Raw genomic sequence first — 21,346 nt, 5'->3', positions numbered from 1 at the left:
AAGAGTGTTTGATCGTATGTAGGCGCAGCCTTTCGGAAAATGTCATGGACGATAGGGTTGAGATCCTTTTGCCGATGACATGGGGTATGCTCTTTGTGATAGATGGGGGTGGTTTGACAAGTGATTGATATATACTGGCTTGGAAAACCCGGAAACGAGGTCAATGTTGACATCGAGGAAATTAATATTGTTGATGATGGTTTCAATTGTGATTTTTAGTCCACATTCCTGAAAGACTTTGACCCTGTTCACATTAAGAAATTTTCTTTTTTCGACGAGCCTCGAACGAAGATTAAAGATTGTTTTTTCCTAATGTGTACGCATTTTTTGTGGTCTTCGTTCAGCGTAATGTGTACGCATGCTTAATTAGATAATCAAGATTAACTTATCTTCGTCGTATATAGAAATATTCTAATGTGAACAGGGTCTTTGGTTAGATATTTTCTTCTGCGGTCGGCTTTGCCGCCTGAACAGGATTCCATGACGGTTTATCATAAATATAAACATAAAGGCATATGCTATATGGGGTGTGGAGTTCATTTTTGAGTGTATCTTTGGAACTAAACAAGCTATGACAAGTAAAATAATTTGGAATCAAATGAAATCTAAGATCTTAATAATTAATTATGGAAAGTTTTATTTATGGAGGCTGCGGCTTATGAGACAGCGGCTCACTATGTACAGACTCTATGATAAATTTCATTCTTGGTTCCTTGCAGTGCAAATGTGTTGAGGTTTTCTTTAAAAAGTAGTGTATATCAATAAATTTGGTATCAATAGAAAGATGACATTGTTATCTAATATAAACTTCTATTATGTAAAATAGTTAAAATAATAAACTACCTTGAGCTAAAAAAATAGGGGCATGTGTTTTCACCTCAATATATAAAATGGGTGAGTGGTGTGAAATGTTTCACTGTGGTCGTTATTTTAAATATATAATTGGAATAAAAAACTAAATTGGGTATCAGGGATAGCTAAAACACCAATGATTAATTATAGAAAGTGCCAATAAGATATCTTGAACAGTTATAGAATGGGACTTAATCCAACGGGCCAATGCAAGGGTGGTGGAGGTAGCGGGACACTATGCACAAACTTCAAGCTATATGATAGGCATATGTTCTCCAAGACAATAAAAAGAATAATTCTATTTTTTAGTCACTTTTGAAGGGTTTTATCATTTTATGAAAATGATTACCCCCATACATTCATATATTGCTGGAAAGCCATTATTCTTATCTATAAGAAAATTACATAAAATCAGATGTAGGTGTAAGACAGAAATGTTAGGGCCATTATACCCCTGTACTACTGTCAGTAGATGTTTTGTTTCGTTCAAATTTGGTCTCATTTAAATAACTTGGTCAGAACTTTACATCTACGGTAATCTGCCATAATTATTGTTTCCTTTTCAGAATGTATACTTTTATTGTGCTGGGGGTTGATTGAGTGTTGCGAACTGCAAAAGTCAGCGTGTGACGAAAAGTCGTCGAGGTTAAAACCCATTGCATATGCCCACTAATTTAAATTTAAATTTAGTGAGTTAGTTTCCAAGTGTCGTCACGGCAACAATATAAACCAACAAGCCGTGTCAAGAAGAGTCTGTTGTATGTTCTGTATTATTACTAGCCTGATGATCGCCATTGCCTACGTATTTTTTAACTTTAAATTTAGATCATATCAAGAAACTTGAAGAGAAGCATGACTGGGAACTTAAACTGGCAATTTCAAGTAAGGTAAGAAAAAACAACGTTGATCTAATTTGAGTAAATATAATCACAACACTAAAAAGAAACTCTGCACTTCGATAACCCGCCGTAAATCTAAACCTGCTCATTTTATGATTGGATATTGCATTTGCTACCAAAAGCTCTAATATTGATACCAGTTCATGAAATTTGGTGTATAAAATGAAATGATCACACAGTTGGAATTCTATGTATGTGGCCAAGCTCGTTTGCCCGCGAAGATCACGGGTCGACTATCCCACGTGCCTGGATCATTCAATTGTTAATTTAAAACGCATGCTTACTGATATGAATACTAGAGCATGATGCAATCGATATACCCTTTAGACGGTTGTTTCGGGCTATTAAATGGCATTATCGCGCTCTGCATTCAACTCTACAGCTCCGTGTGTTCCTTTTAAAATTTTCAACTTTTACAAATTCACCAAATTTCATATACTGGTATCAATCAATTTAGACGTTTTGGTAGCAACTGTGGTGTTAAATTAGTGCTACCAAGATGCTACACACAACAGTATTAATCAAACAGTCACACATAAGCAGGTTTAGATTTATGACGTGTTACATAAGTGCGGACTTTCTTTTTGTGTTGTGTTTAGTTGTGAGGTGGTGGGTTGGGGATTGTTTTTTGGCTATTTGTTTTTGTTTTTGAACAATAAACATTGTGGTGCGGAAGTATATGGTTGCTGCATAAGTTGTGTTTATTTCTTTAAATATCTCGAAATTTGAATTGTAGTATTTACCTTTGACAACAGATAACAGATGCACAAGAAGAGGAACACGAAGATTTTCCAGCAAAGGCTGAAGAACCACTTCCAAGTAAGAAAGTGTATAAGAAAACAACAACAAATACCACACGTTGGATATTTAGTTTATAACATTTGATATTTTGATAGTTATGTTACATTATTTTTCTCAAAACTTGAAAAAAAATCTGTCACAAGCAATAATATTGCGGCTGGTACAAATCTAAGCATAAGGAATCTTGCGCACCATAAAAAACGTCATTTGTCAGTTTATTTTTTCATTGTTTACAGTAGCAGACGGGCGAAGTTTACCGAAACAAATAGTAAGGGCAATCATGGTGAGTAAAACAGTTAAGTTCTGCATTTTTTAGTCTTTTTTTCAAGCTCAAGAGACAGTCAGTGATATTTCAGTAGAATGTAGTCCAGTGACGTATACATACCGGAATGGTGTAATGAAAACACATGCTCTCTTTGCGGAGTTAAATTTGCCAAAAAAAGATAAACACTATAATTTTAATCGAGATTTACCCAGTTTGAGCCGTTTGAGGGCTCTCTGCCTAATTTGCTAAATAATTTGTGCTCCGTATCAATATACAAAACACATAGGACAGATGAGGTGAGTGTATCAAGATTATTTAACATGTTTATGAAACGTGTGACTTGGAAAAATTAACTTTAATGAAAATAAGTAAAAATATAATCGAACATAACCTTTCTTGTACGTGGTAGTGGTCAAGGCAAGTATGTTGCGAACAAGAATAACATACAGATTGTTTCTTAAAAGCATTATAAATTCTACTTGATTCTATGTCGATATATGGTATGTAATGTATTCAAAACACGAGGGTATCATGCTCTTTTTCGAAGAGGCTAAGCGTATCCAACCCAAGATAGCCGCTATCTTACAAATACCATGTACACCCCAAAGACAAATGATCAAGTAATATACAGCGGTGTTAGCCAGGACTATTATGGTTTGATTTACAATATTTTTCTTCAACTGTAACAGTGAAATAAAAGTTCAACCTGAATGATATATTCCTAGAACCCAATTTCCTACACAATACGGCATCTGTATAATGAAACTGCTTTATTTGGCATTGTTTTATAACAGCCAAAATTCAAAGAAGAGCCAGATGTCAAACAAACTCCAAATGATGCTTCAAACGACGCAGGTAACGGTATACGTGAACATGACTTGGAGGGTCCGAACAATAGAATGCCTGTTTTATGGGTACCATAATATATTCAGGTTTACACAAGTAGTGCATTTATGTAATATTACAAAGGTGGAGTCCAAAAATAAAAATAAAACACAAACTATTATGTTAACAAAGAAAGTTATTAATAGGTCGGTGCTCTCTTTCCGAGATCTGTACCTAACGTGAGTAGGCAAAACATTTTTCACATATTTCGATCTTTAAGTCATTTCATCTTTTGTGATAGTTAGTTTTGGGAAAAGCATGTAAGTGCTATCAACATTTGAATACAAATATCATACTTTAGGAACAATCAAATATGTATTATCAAATACATGTTATTCTACTTTCGAACTGAAATTCAATCCAGAATATATATCCAGAAACAATAATACCGTAGAAACCCGTCTATAAGGAATAGAAGCGACTGTGATGATAGCATATTTCACGCTAGCGCCCTCCACAATATTATATCATTATGGAATTTGAGCAAATCATTTACCGACAAAAGCAGGTATACAATGTATTATTTTATCTTTATTTCGCATCTCACGAGCATAGCTCACTTGGCAAGGCATAAGACTTTGGTTCTTAGATCGGAAGATGGTGAGTTCGAGCCTCATCACGGTCACACAAACTTTTATAAACAAAATATTGTTCAAACTTTTCATTTATATTTTCTTGCATTTTCTAAAGACTCCTTTCGTGATCATTTTTTTTTCATATTTAGTTTAATTTATTCTATTGTTTTTCTTTTATTGTTTCTTTTCTTTGTCTTTTTTTTTTGTTTAATTTTATTTTTTCTTTATTTTTCTTTGATTTATATAATATTGGCAGGATAAGGAGAGGAGGGAACTAAAGACCCATTCAGTGATTTGCTCATCCGGACGATCGTAAAAATCATCAAAATTCACCTTTGTCATTGTCATAGATGTGGTAACATAGCCTGCTAGTGGTTCAGCAGAAAACCGTGTGACACATAATATACATTTGGCTACATTTTATTATACGATAAATACGAATTTATTAAACATAGTAACAAATATTCTCTGGCAGATCGGTTATACGATGGAACTGGTAGGCATAGGCCTATTATAAATTCGGGATATTAAATATCTTCCTGACGAGACAGATCTGCGCATGTGGTCAAAGACGATTCCTTACTAGCCACAGACCGTCCGCTGGAATTAGTTGAACATGAACCATTCGCTATGGCTGTTGGTCGGACCTCTCATCTCTCCACATCGATTGTGACCTATAATCCCCGACATTGCCCTTATGAACTCACATCCTCCTGTTTTATTCAATACGCTGGCGAAGTTACGTAATAATCGGATTAACTACCATAGCAATAGGTGAAAACAATTTTTGAATATACCGCGTTATACGTTCAGGCGGTACCTCTTCATTGAACCATATCATGCTGCACCTGTAAGATCTTTGAAAAGACCAGTATTGTATTCAATCTATGATTGCAGACATACACAGTACAGGTGATGAGTGTAACCTGCTTGTAGCGCAGCGCGATATGTTCAAAATTGTTTTCACCTATTGCTATGGTAATTAATCCGATTAATTACGCAACTTCACCAGCGTATAATGGCCGAATAAATTCTGACCATCACTTGGCTTGTTGGATTCGTCTATACTACAATTCGCTGTCGAAGTGACGTAATAATCGCAATAACTACCATCAAGCAGATTGCACTAATCACCCGCGTATGTCACCAAACATAGATTGAATACCACTCTTTTCATAAATACTAATCTTACATGGCGAGTGATTAGCATTTCTTTGACAACTATGGTTTAATGCATAGGTGCCACGTGAACGATGAAGTGCAGGGCTATATATTCGAAATTGTATTCATCAATTGCTATGGTAGTTAATCCGATTAATTACGTCACATCGACAGCGAATAGCCTATAGTATTGGTTCAAGTGGAACAAAAAATAGTGTATGTCCATTGCTAGCTATGGTAATTAATCATGTTAGTGTTTACATCACTACTTCGGTGAAGTCAAGAGAAGTGTGCCTTCTCTACCAACGCCTGTGATATAACAGGTGCAAGCGAAACAAAATTGAATGACCAGAATAGTTTCCTTTGTCAGATGAATTGATTGAAGTTTTTGAAGACACTCTATTCTTGATGGGACAATAGATTCAAATATGGAATAATTATTATTCCTCATCTATTTTTTTTATTGAAAAACTGCAATTGTGGCAACAGAACAATATTTATTTTGATTTCATTTCAAGTAGAAACAAAATCGTGCTTAAGCCAAAACGCACCCTACCTACCATTCCTCAAGAATTGGGATGGCACAAAGGTGCAACATAGGTTTTTATTGCAAAGACGAGGACAGACAAGTAGTTACAACACATCTGTCTAACCGTGGGTTTCGCTATTATTTAGAATAAATGCTTTTACTAGTTTCTATAAAACCACAAAATTACTAAAAAAACTATAAAAAACTAAAAAACACAAAAAAAAACAAAAAAAACACACCTAAAATTAAAAGTAGAAAGGTAGATTTGAAGAAAGATAAAAAGAACATGTCAAAAAGTTAAAATTAAACGAGAATGAAAAAACGGAACCGGTGCCCGGACCATGCTCTCTTCAGCATGTCTTCAGTTCCAAAGTCTGACGCTCTATCAATTGAGCTATACGATCCTGATATACGAAACAGTCGTTATTATGTCAATACAATTGATTGGTGTTACAACATACTTAGATGGAATGCATAGCCACCCAGTGCCAGTATATATTTGCTCAAACTCCAAATACAACAAGCAACCAATTTTATTGAGGGCGTTTCTTAGGTATATCCTTGTAGACGGGGTTTTACGGTATAATAATATACAATGACAATTATTTAAGCGCCTTATCAAACAGGTCAAAGCAATGTACAAAGAAATGACTTAATGATACCATCTAATGTTAAATTCTTACGCTACCATCTTATGCTACAATCATAAAAACACTCATTCAGTAAAGCAAAATATAGCTTACATTATTAAAAGATATAACAAGAACACCAAGAGCTCAGTCTTTTGAAACAGATGAAATTTGAGAGATTTCCTGAAACTTTCTATAAAAAGGTTAATCATTAATTTTGTTTGTTTGCTTTTTTTAGTGTATTCAGCAGAATACATACGAAGTTCACTAATACAGGAGCACAGACCAACGGAAATAATAGTGAGTAAAATGTTGAAATACTTAAGTTTAGTCATTCTAGTCTCTTCATTCATTCAAACTCAGGAGACAATAGTGATCTTTCAGTGGAATATCAGGGGCCAGCGGGTACCATTCCAATGACGTATACGTATATATTACACATACCGGCAGTTGTTTGAGGTGTAATGATGAATTTGAAGACGGTCTGTCTAAAAGATTTTTACTCTATTTTGGCTCGTAATCAAAATAAATGTTGATGTTAAATAGGGCAAACAAAGAATTAGCACTGCCGTTTAAGTCGAGTCCTGCCCGGTAGGAGCCATTTGGCGGACCACTCTGCCTAAATGACTACTGGAATTTGTGTTCCCTGTCAATATGGTTTCCTCAGGACTGCTGATGAGTCATTTGAGCATTGGGGAGTGTATAAAGATATTTTACATGTTTATAAAACGTATGCCAAATATCCTACTTACTTCAGGAACACAAAATACAGGCTAGGAAACAACCTGATGACATTCCAGAAAACATAAGAAAGGCTAAGGAACAACCGGATGATCTGGAGATAACATTTTGGGATTTTGCTGGTCAAGATGTGTATTACTCAACACACCAGGTGAGTTGCACACAACCAAGCAGCCGGTGGGAAAGTTTATCACTTAAAACGTTTATTAAGTGTACCCTCTCCAGGGGCGTAGCAAGAGCATCAAGGGCCCATGGACAATTTGAAGGCCCTGCACTCCCGTGCCGAGAAAGACATGTGCACTCAAGTCAGTGGCCAAGTTTTGGTTTACGTATAATATAGATAGGGACTAACATGATGCGCAAAGCACGAGGCCCCAGATCAACAATGAATTTTGCTATCTGAATGCGCGCAAAGCGCGGTAAATTTTACAATTACAAACATGCTATTGGGGTGAAAAGAAAGATGTACAAGGCAATTTTGGGGGCCCTGGACAAGGGCCCATCTGGCCCAATGGTAAATCCGGCCCTGCCCATTATCAGCCCTTATTTAATTTTCGCTTTGTGGTCGGGGCCCCTGAACCCTCGGGGCCCATAGACTTCGTCCACCCTGTCCCCCCCGCTTGCTACGCACCTGACCCTCTCCTCAATGTTACACTTTATTGAGCTTGATGTATGTTTATAATGATAGAGTATGGGTAAAATGATATTGTTATATAATAAACATCTACCAAAAAGTAATTACCTCCTTAATGAATGGTCATTATATCACAATGTCAACTCAAATGTGGGATATGCATTCGAAGCAGAATTTATGTCTGCGCATTATGACACCGCATTTGTTGCAATGGTCCCAATATTAATGTTGCAGTATCCATTTAAATTAAAGTAAGATTTGAAAGTTGGAGCAAAATCCTTGCCTTGTATTTAGTGTCTATATAAGGAAATGTTTTTAGCTCTCATTAGATTAGTCTTCTTGTTTCGTGAATTTGGAGACGGGCAAAACATGTGGTAATCAATAAAACAAATCATTATTCACACCAGTGGTCATTGTTTACATGAGCCCATATTTAAACATTTATAAATTTACTCCCGATCTTGAAACAAATTCATTCACTCAGGACGATGGTCACCAGTTCTTTTGTTATGGATAGTCGCGCTAAAAGTCGATTGATACATGTTAAAATCAACATAATTCAGAGATAGACCTTTTAGTTATGAAATTAATTTCCTCAGTCAAATATAAAGCAATATTTTTTCCTTCAGAAATTTCAGTTAAAAACATAGTGTTTAGATATAAATTAAAATGAAAATTCTGGGGTAAAAATTAGGCATGAAATTGTGTCTTTTAGTGTTATATTTTTGATTTGTACAGACCTTAAGTTCGCCCGCGAGCTTTTTTCGGAATTCATTTTTTACCGCTTCAAACTAATATAGTTTGCTGAAGAAAGATATTTCCCACCTCTATTATAGTTTGGTCAAAATTTCCGTTTTGATTTCACCTTTTTATTTCACTTGCGACTGCCACAATGTTCAACCAGTACTTCATTTCTAATATAACCAGCAGAAATAATCGATATTTCTATTGTGGGTTGCAAAATCATCCATCAATGGGTACATTCGCGAGTTGGTTTGGACAAAATTGGTAGTCGGAATTGAAAAATGGTGCAATCAAAACAGAAATTCTGACAAAACTATGATATAATAGCTTCATATGATGTGTTTTAGAAAGTTGGGAAATATCTTTCGTTAGCGAATTATGTTACTTTTGAAAAGCAAAAAGGCTCGCGGGGCAACTTGAAGCCTGTGAAAATCAAAATTATTACACTACAAGCTTAAATTTGCACACATAAGTTTTGGGGTTTGAAAATATATACAGTACAAAGCATTATAGTTTTCTTTTGACATTTACTGAACAAATGAAAATTATTACTTTTAATTTGGCCGAGAAAATTAAATTTACATTGAAAAGGTGTAACTCAAAATTTTGCTCATTTCAACACCAAATGTGATCGTTTGTATTGCCTCATTAAATGGCATCCTTGCATAACAATAGATATCGGTTGACCACCGTTGTGAGTGCATCAGGTTAGGTAATTACGAATTTTGAGTTTTCTTTTGTCAAAAACCAATTTGAAAAAAAAAAAAAAAAACTAGTTTTTTTCTTGTTGAAAGTTTCGTCAGTGTGCCACTGAGTTTATCAAAGCTTGGTGCTGTTGTGATGACCCAACAGCTGATGACTACCGGGAAGTTATGTCACTTCCGGTAGCGATGTCAGTCTTGCTAACAGCTTTCAAAAGTGGATCATACACGTGACTTAGATCGTAGATCCCCTCGTCTCTGTTCATTATTCCTCGCCCCTCTTGCTTCTTGCTGATCTGAATTCTTTAATCTATCTTGCTCTCTCTCTCTCTCTCTTTCTCTCTCTCTCACTCTCTCTCTCTATCCCCCCTTCTCTCTTTTAGTATCCCCCTTAGCCAAGTCGACTTTAAGTCTAGCATGGCGTAAATTCACGTATGCGGAAGAACAAGACCAACAAAATTCTTTTTTTTGGACACCCTCATAATCCTTAATCCAAAAACCTGACAACATTTTCGCCTGATCTTTGGTTTCTGAACAATAGAGAAACTAAAACCCAGAACTTGAAACGAGGGAGTGGTATCACTTTCCTAAGTGTTGCACTTACACATGACTTTCTATTCATCTCTTATTGATAGTCACCTACCAGGCTCATTTGGGAAAGGGATGTTGATTGAGATGGATACAGAACATATTATTTGCTACGATATTTTCAAAAATGCTCTTGAATTTTGTTTAATTTGAGAAGGATAAGATAACTTCCTACCATTCTGCAATTTATTTGTTGCAGGTCTTTTTCAACCGAAGAGCCATCTTTGCACTTGTGTTTGATATGAGTAAGACGCTAAAAGATCAATGTGAAGTTCGTGATTTCTCTTCAGAGGTAAGTATTATTTACACTTTAGTGAATATGTACAATATGCAATGACACTCAAAAATGTAAATTATTGCGGTATTATTGATTCTTCATGAAGTTGTTTAGGACAAATCAAACTCTGGTAATTTATAGGACAAATTAATTAAACTTTGGTAATTTTTCATAAAAGTGCGATACCGGTTTTTTTTACTTGTCTCGTATTTTGTTGTCTGTTTTCCTTTTAGGAGGAAAAGTCTCGATTCCACGATTTCAATGGGGAGGACTTTATCAAGTTTTGGTTGGAGTCTATTTATACTTATGCTGCACAGGATTCTTATGAAAAAGGATATCCACCAATCTTCATCATTGGAACACACAGACGAGATTCAACAATTGTAAGATGTTTAGTTTTTAAGAAAATCCTTGGAGGTTCATATAGGCCTAATCACCTACCTGTTACGGTGTGATCTAGACGCGTACTGTTGAAGAGGCTCATCACAGCGTTATGTCTTAACCTATCGCATGATGAATTAAAGTTATAATATACGATCTTATAATAAGGGATTAGGTTTTTTCCCAAACTTGAATATTCCTACTTTCTGTATTTTTGCAGGAGGCAGCAGATATGGAGAAGGACATTTTTGGCATATTTAAAGGGAAGCAGTATGAGAAATATGTTAGAAGACAATTTCATTTCCTAGAGAATGACCCAGCAAAAAGGCTGGAATCTGATGAAAAGGTAAACATAGACATATTATATTTTGGTATAAAAATATACCGTGATGCAGACTTCAGCAGCGTCAACAATCACAAAACGGACATGCCATATAAGTTATAGGAAGTCAACTGAGTTTGAAATTACATGTTATGATCAGAGGGGTGCGATGTTCCAGGAAATATTCAAAACACCACCCAGATACAAAAGTACACATTACGTTACAGGAATTAGTCTTGATAGCTTTAGTGTTTAAGTTACTTCAGTTACAGCAGTTACAGCAGAATGATCTTGTTCAGTCCAGCTTTCCAGACTGGGGCAATTTCTTGTCAAGGACATGGCTTTTAATTTGCTTGCAAGGTCAAGAGACGTTTTCAAATGTAGCTTACAAGCAGCCCTGGAATTATTTTTTTTTCTTGAGGTGCAAAATCGCAACCAACTTTTCCAGTTGGGGTGCAATTCATTATCATCAGGTGAAATTTTAAGTGAAGACTTAATATTGTTGTTACTTATATCACATATATCGCAGGCCTCGAACCTCGAAACACCTTTTTGATTACGATTGTGTTTTTTTAAAACCATAATTCAACTTGCAGCTTTTTATCGTATTTTGTTGGGCATAAAGATATGATTTTTGATGGCAAATCATGAGTAAGCCATATAGTTAGCCTCTCAGCCACGCGCAATTGGGAAATGGTGTTCACTTTATGTTTGAAGTCGATTCTAGACCAAAATTTTCCGAGGAACACGATCCCGGTGGGCCTTTTTTGAAAAATGTGCCCAAAGTGCCCTTTTTCGGCAGAGCTGCCATTCGGGGGGTCAAAATTTGTTTTTAAGTATTCTCTGGCCAAATATGGTATATTTGGTGTCTATTTATATGTTTTCGAGCATGGAAAATCTATTCTGATAGTTTTAAAAATCAAAAATAGCTGCCTTCTGTTCAAAAATCCAAAATGGCGCCCAAAGTGCCCTTTTCCGGTAGTGCTCCCATTTTGGGGGTCAACATTTGTTTTTAAGCATACTCTGGCCAAATAAGGTATATTTGGTGTCTATTTATATGTTTTCGAGCATGGAAAATCTATTCTGATAGTTTTTAAAATAGCTGCCATATGCTCAAAAGTCCAGAATGGCGCCCAAAATGCCTTTTTTCCGGGGGTGCTCCCATTTTGGGGGTCAAAATTTGTTTTTAAGCATTCTCTGGCCAAATATGGTATATTTGGTGTCTCTTTATATGTTTTCGAGCATGACAAATCTATTCTGATAGTTTTTTTTTTTTTTTATAGCTGCCTTATGCTCAAAAATCCAAAATGGCGCCTAAAATGCAATATTTGTCCAAATTGAAATATTTCCCCATGTATGAACATTTGTAAAATGATTTTAGTACCTATTTGCATTGTGTGGGGTACAAAGATCACAATCAATCTATTTTTAAAATTCAAAATGGCTGCTGCATACCCAAAACTCAAAATGGCCTCCAAAACGATGTAGTAATGTGGCCAAAAAGAAAACAATGTTCCACAACTTTAGTGTTGAAAATTAAGTGTTAGTTTAAATATAATTATGTAGAAATGTGTTGGTAGCAGTTTATGAAAGCTCAAAATGGTTGCTATTGGCTTGAAATCATACTAGTAATGTCCGTCACATAGCTCATAATGACTGTTTGTACTAGTATTATGATAATGATCTTAGGTTCAATTTGCATTTTCTTGATTTAAACTTATATTACAGCTCCCTTCAAAATCCAAAATAGCTGCAAGAACTAAAACACCACCTAATAGTGATTTGCTGTTCGCAGGTCATTTTGATCGCCATTTGAAATATTTCCCCATGTATGAACATTTGTAAAATGATTTTAGTACCTATTTGCATTGTGTGGGGTACAAAGATCACAATCAATCTATTTTAAAATTCAAAATGGCTGCTGCATACCCAAAACTCAAAATGGCCTCCAAAACGATGTAGTAATGTGGCCAAAAGAAAACAATGTTCCACAACTTTAGTGTTGAAAATTAAGTGTTAGTTTAAATATAATTATGTAGAAATGTGTTGGTAGCAGTTTATGAAAGCTCAAAATGGTTGCTATTGGCTTGAAATCATACTAGTAATGTCCGTCACATAGCTCATAATGACTGTTTGTACTAGTATTATGATAATGATCTTAGGTTCAATTTGCATTTTCTTGATTTAAACTTATATTACAGCTCCCTTCAAAATCCAAAATAGCTGCAAGAACTAAAACACCACCTAATAGTGATTTGCTGTTCGCAGGTCATTTTGATCGCCATTTTGAACACCAATTACCTTAATTACCGTTACATTCAAGATGGCCGATAAAGTTTATTTCGTATTTTCCTATTTCATATAGTTATTAATTGTCATTTTTACGAGTCCTCTTCTGAACTCTCTTCACTCAACGGGACTTCTTCGTCCTCTGAATCTTCAGAGTCGCTGATCAGAACATTCCCCTTAGTTCTGTTGGGATTTCTGGAGTCGGCATGACTGCTTCTGGAGGTTCATCCCCTTCCTCCTCTTCCACCATCTATCTCACGTCACCTCATCTTCATTTGGAAGTGCTGAACCATGGTACCAAACGGGCTTAAGAACATCATCATCATCAAGTTCCCAGCCGTAGTATAGAGGATTCTGTTGTTTGAACATACCAACCAGGCAATTAACCATACAGTTTACTAAAAAATGTGCACGTTGGATGTGGCATTTCATTGATTTACCGTCAGGGGGAAGCCTATGAGACGGGGTTACCTTCCGCTTCTTTCCCTTTCCACACATTCTCATTGCATAGCGACTATCCCCTGTCGTCTCTTCCCTCCTTGGCCTGTTGTAAACTATGTGAAGTATGAAGACTGTAACTTCATTAACATTGGCTGCAGTTCCTTCAAGGCTACATAGAAGTTCTAGGCTTTCTGGATTCTGTTGTATCTTGGTAAAGGCTCTCATTTTAGACCGGCCATAGAAAGGTTGCGTGAAGTCGCTGCCTGTTACTACATGAAAAGCAGGTAGGCTCTTGCAAATATCTCTTCCAAGGTGATTTGCAAGAGACTTGATATCATGGTACGTTATGCCTGCTCTTGGCAGCCTGGTCCCTTGTCTGAAATACAGGTTCTTAGTAGCATTTTCTGCTACAAATAGCAACAGAATAAATACATCTGTGTCATCAGCTTCCACACAAGTATTATGTGTTGCAGTAGAATACACTACGTGGAAAGCCAGGCGAGGGTCAGCTTCTCTTTGATAGGAAAACAGCTCTGGGATTTCTCGTATTACTGACTCTGGTTCTGACGGAAGGCAAAACACACATGACCCTTTGTGACAAAAACATCTCTTCCTAGAGTAGATTCATCAGATGAAATCAGCTAGAAGTTGCGTTAGATGCAGTTTGTTGGATTCATTTGTAAGGAAGTCATCCCATTCACCAAGCTGTGGTAACTGTTGGTCAAGGTGAGTTAATCTTCTTTCTCTTCCTTTGTCTGGACGACCCTTAGACAGGTACAGTGTTGAATCATCGGGTCGACGACATGCAGGCATAGCGGTGATGTGAGTGGTGGTAGTCAACCAACAGTTGTGTACGCAGTAATGGGAATGATGGCCATCCATGAAGTTTGTGTTGCAAATTAGTATACTTTCATCAATCTGACAGTGCAAGGGATACTTTGTAGTGAAGTGAAGTTTGGCATCAAGAGTGTTTGTGATCTTAAAAGGCCATAGGGCCTCGGCAAATTTTTAAGGACCATGCAGTGTGGTTTTTGTGATAAGTGTGGGTGGGCAAAAATGAGACTATAGTCTTACCAGGAGCCCGTGAAGACAGGTGAATACAGGTGAATACAGGTGAAAAGTAGATCAAATCCCAAGTCATTGTTCAGAAATAGCTTACAACTCCTGTCACCTGCAGCGCCGAATTGCTCAGCACCAATTAACATAGAGTGTTGTGTCGTCGATGCCATGCGTATCGTCAGTATGATGACAATAAATGGTCTCAAGCCATTTACCTTTAGATCGTGGGTGAAAAGAGTCATCGACCACCTCAAGTTGCTTCCAGGTAGAATTCTTCATATAGTGTTCGACGACAATCGTCGACCCAATAATTCAACACTGTATCTGTCTAAGGGTCGTCCAGACAAAGGAAGAGAAAGGAGATTAACTCACATTGACCAACAATTACCAGAGCTTGGTGAATGGAATGACTTTCTTACAAAGGAACTTCTAGCTGATTTCATCTTATCCGATGAATCTACTCTAGGAAGAAATGTTTTTGTCACAAAGGGTCATGTGTATGTTTGCCTTCCGTCAGAACCAGAGTCAGTAATACGAGAAATCCCAGAGCTGTTCTCCTATCAAAGAGAAGCTGACCCTCGCCTGGCTTTGCACGCAGTGTATTCTACTGCAACACATAATACTTGTGCATGTGTGGTAGCTGATGACACAGATATATTTATTCTGTTGCTATTTGTAGCAGAAAATGCTACTAAGAATCTGTATTTCAGACAAGGGACCAGGCTGTCAAGGGCAGGCATAACGTACCATGATATTAGGTCTCTTGCAAATCACCTTGGAAGAGATATTTGCAAGAGCCTACCTGCTTTTCATGTAGTAACAGGCAGCGACTTCACGCAACCTTTCTATGGCCGGTCTAAAATGAGAGCCTTTACCAAGATCAACAGAATCCAGAAAGCCTAGAACTTCTATCTAGCCTTGAAGGAACTGCAGCCAATGTTAATGAAGTTACAGACTTCATACTTCACATAGTTTACAACAGGCCAAGGAAGGAAAGGACGGCAGGGGATAGTCGCTATGCAATGAGAATGTGTGGAAAGGGAAAGAAGCGGAAGGTAACCCCGTCTCAGAGGCTTCCCCCTGACGGTAAATCAATGAAATGCCACATCCAACGTGCAAACTTTGTAGTAAACTGTATGGTTAATTGCCTGGTTGGTACGTTCAAACAACAGAATCCTCTATACTACGGCTGGGAACTTGATGATAATGATGTTCTTAAGCCCGTTTGGTACCGTGGTTCGGCACTTCCAAATGAAGATGAGGTGAGACAGATGGTGGAAGAGGAGAAAATGCAAATTGAACCTAAGAACATTATAATATACTAGTACAAACAGTCATTATGAGCTATGTGACGAACATTACTAGTATGATTTCAAGCCAATAGCAACCATTTTGAGCTTTCATAAACTGCTGCCAACACATTTCTACATGATTATATTTAGACTAACACTTAAATTTCGATACTAAAGTTGTGGAACATTGTTTTCTTTTGGCCACATTACTACATCGTTTTGGCCGCAAATTTGAGTTTTGGGTATGCAGCAGCCAGTTTGAATTTTGAAAATAGATTGATTGTGATCTTTGTACCCCACACAATGCAAATAAGTACTAAAATCATTTTAAAAATGTTCCTACATGGGGAAATATTTCAATTTGGACAAATATTGCATTTTAGGCGCCATTATGGATTTTTGAGCATAAGGCAGCTATTTTTGATTTTAAAAACTATCAGAATAGATTTGTCATGCTCGAAAACATATAAAGAGACACCAAATGTACCATATTTGGCCAGAGAATGCTTAAAAACAAATTTTGGCCCCCAAAATGGGAGCACCCCCGGAAAAAAGGCATTTTGGGCGCCATTTTAGATTTTTGAGCATAAGGCAGCTATTTTAAAAACTATCAGAATAGATTTTCCATGCTCTAAAACATATAAATAGACACCAAATATACCATATTTGGCCAGATAATACTTAAAAACAAATTTTGACCCCCAAAATGGGAGCACCCCCGGAAAAGAGCACTTTGGGCACATTTTTTCAAAAAAGGCCCAACGGGATCGTGTTCCTCGGAAAATTTTGGTCTAGAATCGACTTCAAACATAAAGTGAACACTATTTCCCAATTGCGCGTGGCTGAGAGGCTAACTAATAATAAAATGCTCGTAAATTTAGCGATTGTATTTATCGGGGTTCCTTAATCATTATTTGGGGCTTGACGTGGCAGAAGAATAGGTTAAAAGATGTATGAAAATTTGGCACCCCATTTTTAAAGTGGGTGGAATGCGCATATTTTGAGGTTCAAACTGCGGTGTAATAGGGCTTAATTGCACGTGTGCTTACAAGATTTAAACGTAATATTCAACATCCATTTTTTTTGTATTTTCAGGCATTTACGGACACGAAGAAAGCTATCGCAAATGCTGCTATGGATGCACCACACATGAAAGAAGAATACCCGATCAAGTGGCTGAAGTTTCATAAAGCTGTGATTGAAACTCTAGGCACCGATGGCAGTAAACCTTACATGACATTAAATGAGGTATATTACAATTTACTTCATTAAAAGACTGGTATGCGTTTTACTGCTATATACCTCCTATACACTCTAATATTTAAGGCATTGGGAACGTGACAATAATCCATATAGAAATTTAATGTCAATAATGTCAAAATACATGTATTAAGGCTGGCTCACACTAGGACGAATGGGGGGGGGGGGGTCGACTGCAACCAACCTTATGCTGCGATTTGTAATTTTGAATTTCCCGTCAATCATCGTGTGTTGCCTATAATTCAGGGCCGAAATTTTCAGTGGCGTCCGTCGGTAAATTCTCAGCATGTTGACGGCAAAAAAATAGTTGTGATTCCGTTCAGATTCCTTTAGTCGTTTTGAAGTCATCGCAAATTCGTTGCTAGTTGTTGTCAAAAACAAAGGCAAGTGACGTCACATTCCGAACCCTGACGATACAGCCACCGTTCCCTGCCGCTAGCCGCCTGACCTCCACGCTTGCTGTCGGGCTCCGTCGAGACATCGTCACTCACCGCCCAACCCAGACAACGTCCGATTTTGGTCGCCAGACTGCGTTTCCTGTCGCAGCCAAATACGGCGCCTCCGCCTAATAGACTGGTTCTCTTTTGGAAATAATTATGTGCTTATTTAAGCATATAAACTTTACTCATTAACATTGTCCATAGAATTTCTAGAATATTCCATGTACAAACCCAATTTCAGAACAAGTGAAAATTAATATCTGATGACAAAATATATTACTTTTTATTATGGAGTATTTTTGGCATATAATATTATCCACGAAACGGTAATGGGGGAAATTTGAAAAGATGGTCGGAACCAAAACCGTAACCTCAACCTTTCAGTGCTGAAGAAAGGTCCTCTAAATACTTATGAATACTTTCCGTGGTCTGTACATCTTTCTGTCTTTCCCATTCCGTATCTAAGCCATGTACACCGGTTAGCGGCAAAGCTAAAACTATCTGCATATTTCAGGCAATTAATTTTAAGTCTTATGTAATTTCAATTGATGTTTAAAAATTGTATACAGGCGAAAGCGTTAGCAGCTAAATGTGACATCACAGATGAGTCACAGTTTACCACCATGCTGGGTCTGTATCATGATCTGGGAACCATCATCTGGTTTGAAGAAGATAAAACCTTGAGGAACACTGTCATCTTGGACCCGCAATGGCTCATTGATGTGTTCAAGGCAGTTATTACTGTTTCAGCTCTTCGAGATCAGGCAAGTACTTCTGTTTATTTCACTGGATCCTGTACTGTAACATAGTAAAAACTATATGTATTAATATGAATGATTATAACACCAAAAATATAACACTTGTCTTTATACATAGATATTTAGTGGAAGCGTCTTTAGCTCCCCATATTACAGAATAACCTTTTGGAAAAGATATCGCCCGAAGTGCACGAAAAGTTAGATCAAATACTTTGAATGGCAAATGCACGCGAAGCTTGCCAAAAAAAGCAAATTATATTCTAAAATGGCCAAATACTTGCTTTAAATTTGGTTAGAAACATAAGGGGGGGGGGATTGCATGGATTCTGGATACATAATCCTCGTCGAATATTGGGGAATTCGTAAGAATGCAAAGAAAAATAACATTATAATGGGTTCCATTAGAAAATATATCTTAGTGGGCCCGGATAGAAGCGACACCTTAACCCTAGAACTACTTTTTGATCATTTGAACTACGAAAGGAGAGGGTTGTTGCAACCCCTAATTAAAAAACCCTCATACTTGATATCGACATATAGCTATCATGGCTCACCTCTATCCAGGGGTACCAAAATAAGTAAAAAAGTTCCAAACATAAAATCGTTATGACGTCATAATGTGAGCGCGCCCATGCAAAATTTGACAATTCTGGCTATGTACAAAAGTATAGACAAGATTGAATTTCGGCTAAAAATTCTACGAAAATGCGATTTTTACAGAATGTTTTCCTAAAGAAAATTACCATTTCAGCTAACTAACAAGTCAGTAGCTCTTAGAATAAGTTTACAAGAACGAAATAAAACTCACGGGTTTTACTGTAGAAACCAATGGTGGGCCTCACCACCCCCATCCTATGGTAATTTTTGATTGCCGGTCGTAGCTCTGGGAATAAAATAATGGGTAAAAAGCGATGAAAAGAGACATTAGTGGACCGATAAATGGCAAATGGCCCATGAAGGTATATGTCCTTGGTTTTTAACGGCACCTAAGAACCTTTATTGGCTTTTATTGGGCCCATTATGATATCTTTACTTTTTATGGGCCCCTAAGACCCCGTGTCCGAGGGGAAAGCATCTATTCCAACTCCTCTTGTTCGCGGCCAAGTTGGTATGAAAAAACAACGCTTTAAAGGGGACTTTTGAGCTTTGAGCTTAAAATATTTTAAGAAAATAGGCGTCATGCAAATGGAGGGTAATAGGGTCAGTATGCGTTTGTCTTTGACGCCTTCTTACGTTTGCGAGAATTTTTAATCTTTACCTTTAAAATGCTAATCAAAGCCTTCTAATTGTATAGGATCCGGAGTTCTGCGACAAGTGGCAGGAACTAGAAGACAATGGCATTTTGAGAAATGAACTCATAGATCACGTGTGGAAGGACTGGAAGGACATTAAAGACGAACTACTTGAGTTAATGGAAAAGTTCGACTTGCTTTTTAGGAGACCTGCAGATGTAAGCATAGTTCTTGGTCGTATGAATTTGATATGCTTTTGAGTGAAATCGGAGCCCGGCACGACGCCGGTTTAAATATTCAGGTTCACTATGAGGGTCATAGATTTAAAAAAAAACGCTTGGTAACCAAATTGGTTAAGATACCTAGGTTACAAACTCGTACTGACAAAATATTTTATGAATTCTTATTTTTTGTTTTCTTGTTAGTCTTGTTGGGAAGCATCTCAATTTTTGGACTTCATTGAATCTGCTGAGGAGCTACTTATATTTCTGGTCACACATTAGACCTTATTCTGACCAGAAAATCTGATGGCTTGGTCTCCAATATTAATATTGTTAGAGACTTTCCCTCGAACCACTTTGCTGTTCAATGCAATATAAGCGAACTCAACGCTCATCGCCATTTAGGTCTAGGGTCATAAATGGACCTTCATTTGACAGATTCAGACCCAGAGCGTGCTCAAATGCTCGCCTCGAATATGATTTTGATATCCTACGCCACAAGTCCTTTGTATATGGTCCGTTTGCGGCGAATAGGCAACGAGACTCTAGCTTTACGGCGGTAGTATAAAAGTCTAAAAATTCCATAATGGAAGAAGCTGGTTGCGTGGCGTAATTGGTTAGCGCGTTATGATTTTATGCTAGAGGTACCCGGGCAGGCCTCGAAATAAGAAGAAAAATCCAAGGGTCTTCTGAACCCTTGCCTTTGAAATTTCAAGGGTCCTCACCAATTTTCAAGGGTCCGACGCCGGACCCATTCCTTTGAAATTTCAAGAGAGAGAATTAGCTACGGCGATCACGATATGTCTAGATTGTAGAAAATGGCAAAACCGGCTTGAAAACTTGATGGGAAACTAAAATGAAAGAGTACTCAGGGAGCTGGACCTATTATGTGAACCAGATTTTCTAGTGGAACAACAAAACTTGGATTTTCTGCTCTTTGCTTGGTTCAATTTTTACGGGTCACGCGGACCCGTAGCGTACAAAATTTGCGGGTCCGGGCCTACTTCCACGGGTATTTGACGCAAGGACGCGCCTTATTTCGAGCGCTGTACCCGGGTCACTTCCGGTAGTTGTAGTTTTCTTTTTCTTCTCCATTTTTAACTTTTTCATCAGGTCGGTTTTTTCATGGTTTTGCTTTCGATATTGGCTATTGCCATAATTTATACAAAAAAAATCTATCATGAACGATAAAGACGAATATGAAAAAACTGGTTGTAATGAGTGGTAGGCCTATATAATATGAAAACGTAGTCACAACTCTGTTACAACTTAGTGTCGGAACGTGTAGGCACAAAAAACATTGCACATCTGGTTCTGCCAAGGACAGTAGAAGACTGGAACAAACTACCCTACCACATCACCACGATATA

General features: G+C 37.3%; 1 protein-coding gene across 1 annotated transcript in view; it reads left to right on the top strand.

Moving 5' to 3' along the window:
* Positions 1-15,801: 15,801 nt before the first annotated feature.
* The window catches only part of LOC140169252 (uncharacterized), a 42,739-nt gene continuing 37,194 nt past the window's right edge, over positions 15,802-21,346 (top strand). The window contains exons 1-4 of the mRNA XM_072192509.1: positions 15,802-15,828; positions 17,161-17,313; positions 18,335-18,529; positions 19,818-19,973. Coding sequence (XP_072048610.1) covers positions 15,802-15,828; positions 17,161-17,313; positions 18,335-18,529; positions 19,818-19,973 — 531 coding nt within the window. The remainder of the gene's footprint in view (positions 15,829-17,160; positions 17,314-18,334; positions 18,530-19,817; positions 19,974-21,346) is intronic.

The sequence above is a fragment of the Amphiura filiformis genome, chromosome 14 (genome assembly GCF_039555335.1).
Source record: "Amphiura filiformis chromosome 14, Afil_fr2py, whole genome shotgun sequence".
NCBI lineage: Eukaryota > Metazoa > Echinodermata > Ophiuroidea > Amphilepidida > Amphiuridae > Amphiura > Amphiura filiformis.
The sequence above is the reverse complement of the archived record's forward strand: the minus strand, read 5'-3'. Positions and strand labels throughout refer to the sequence as shown.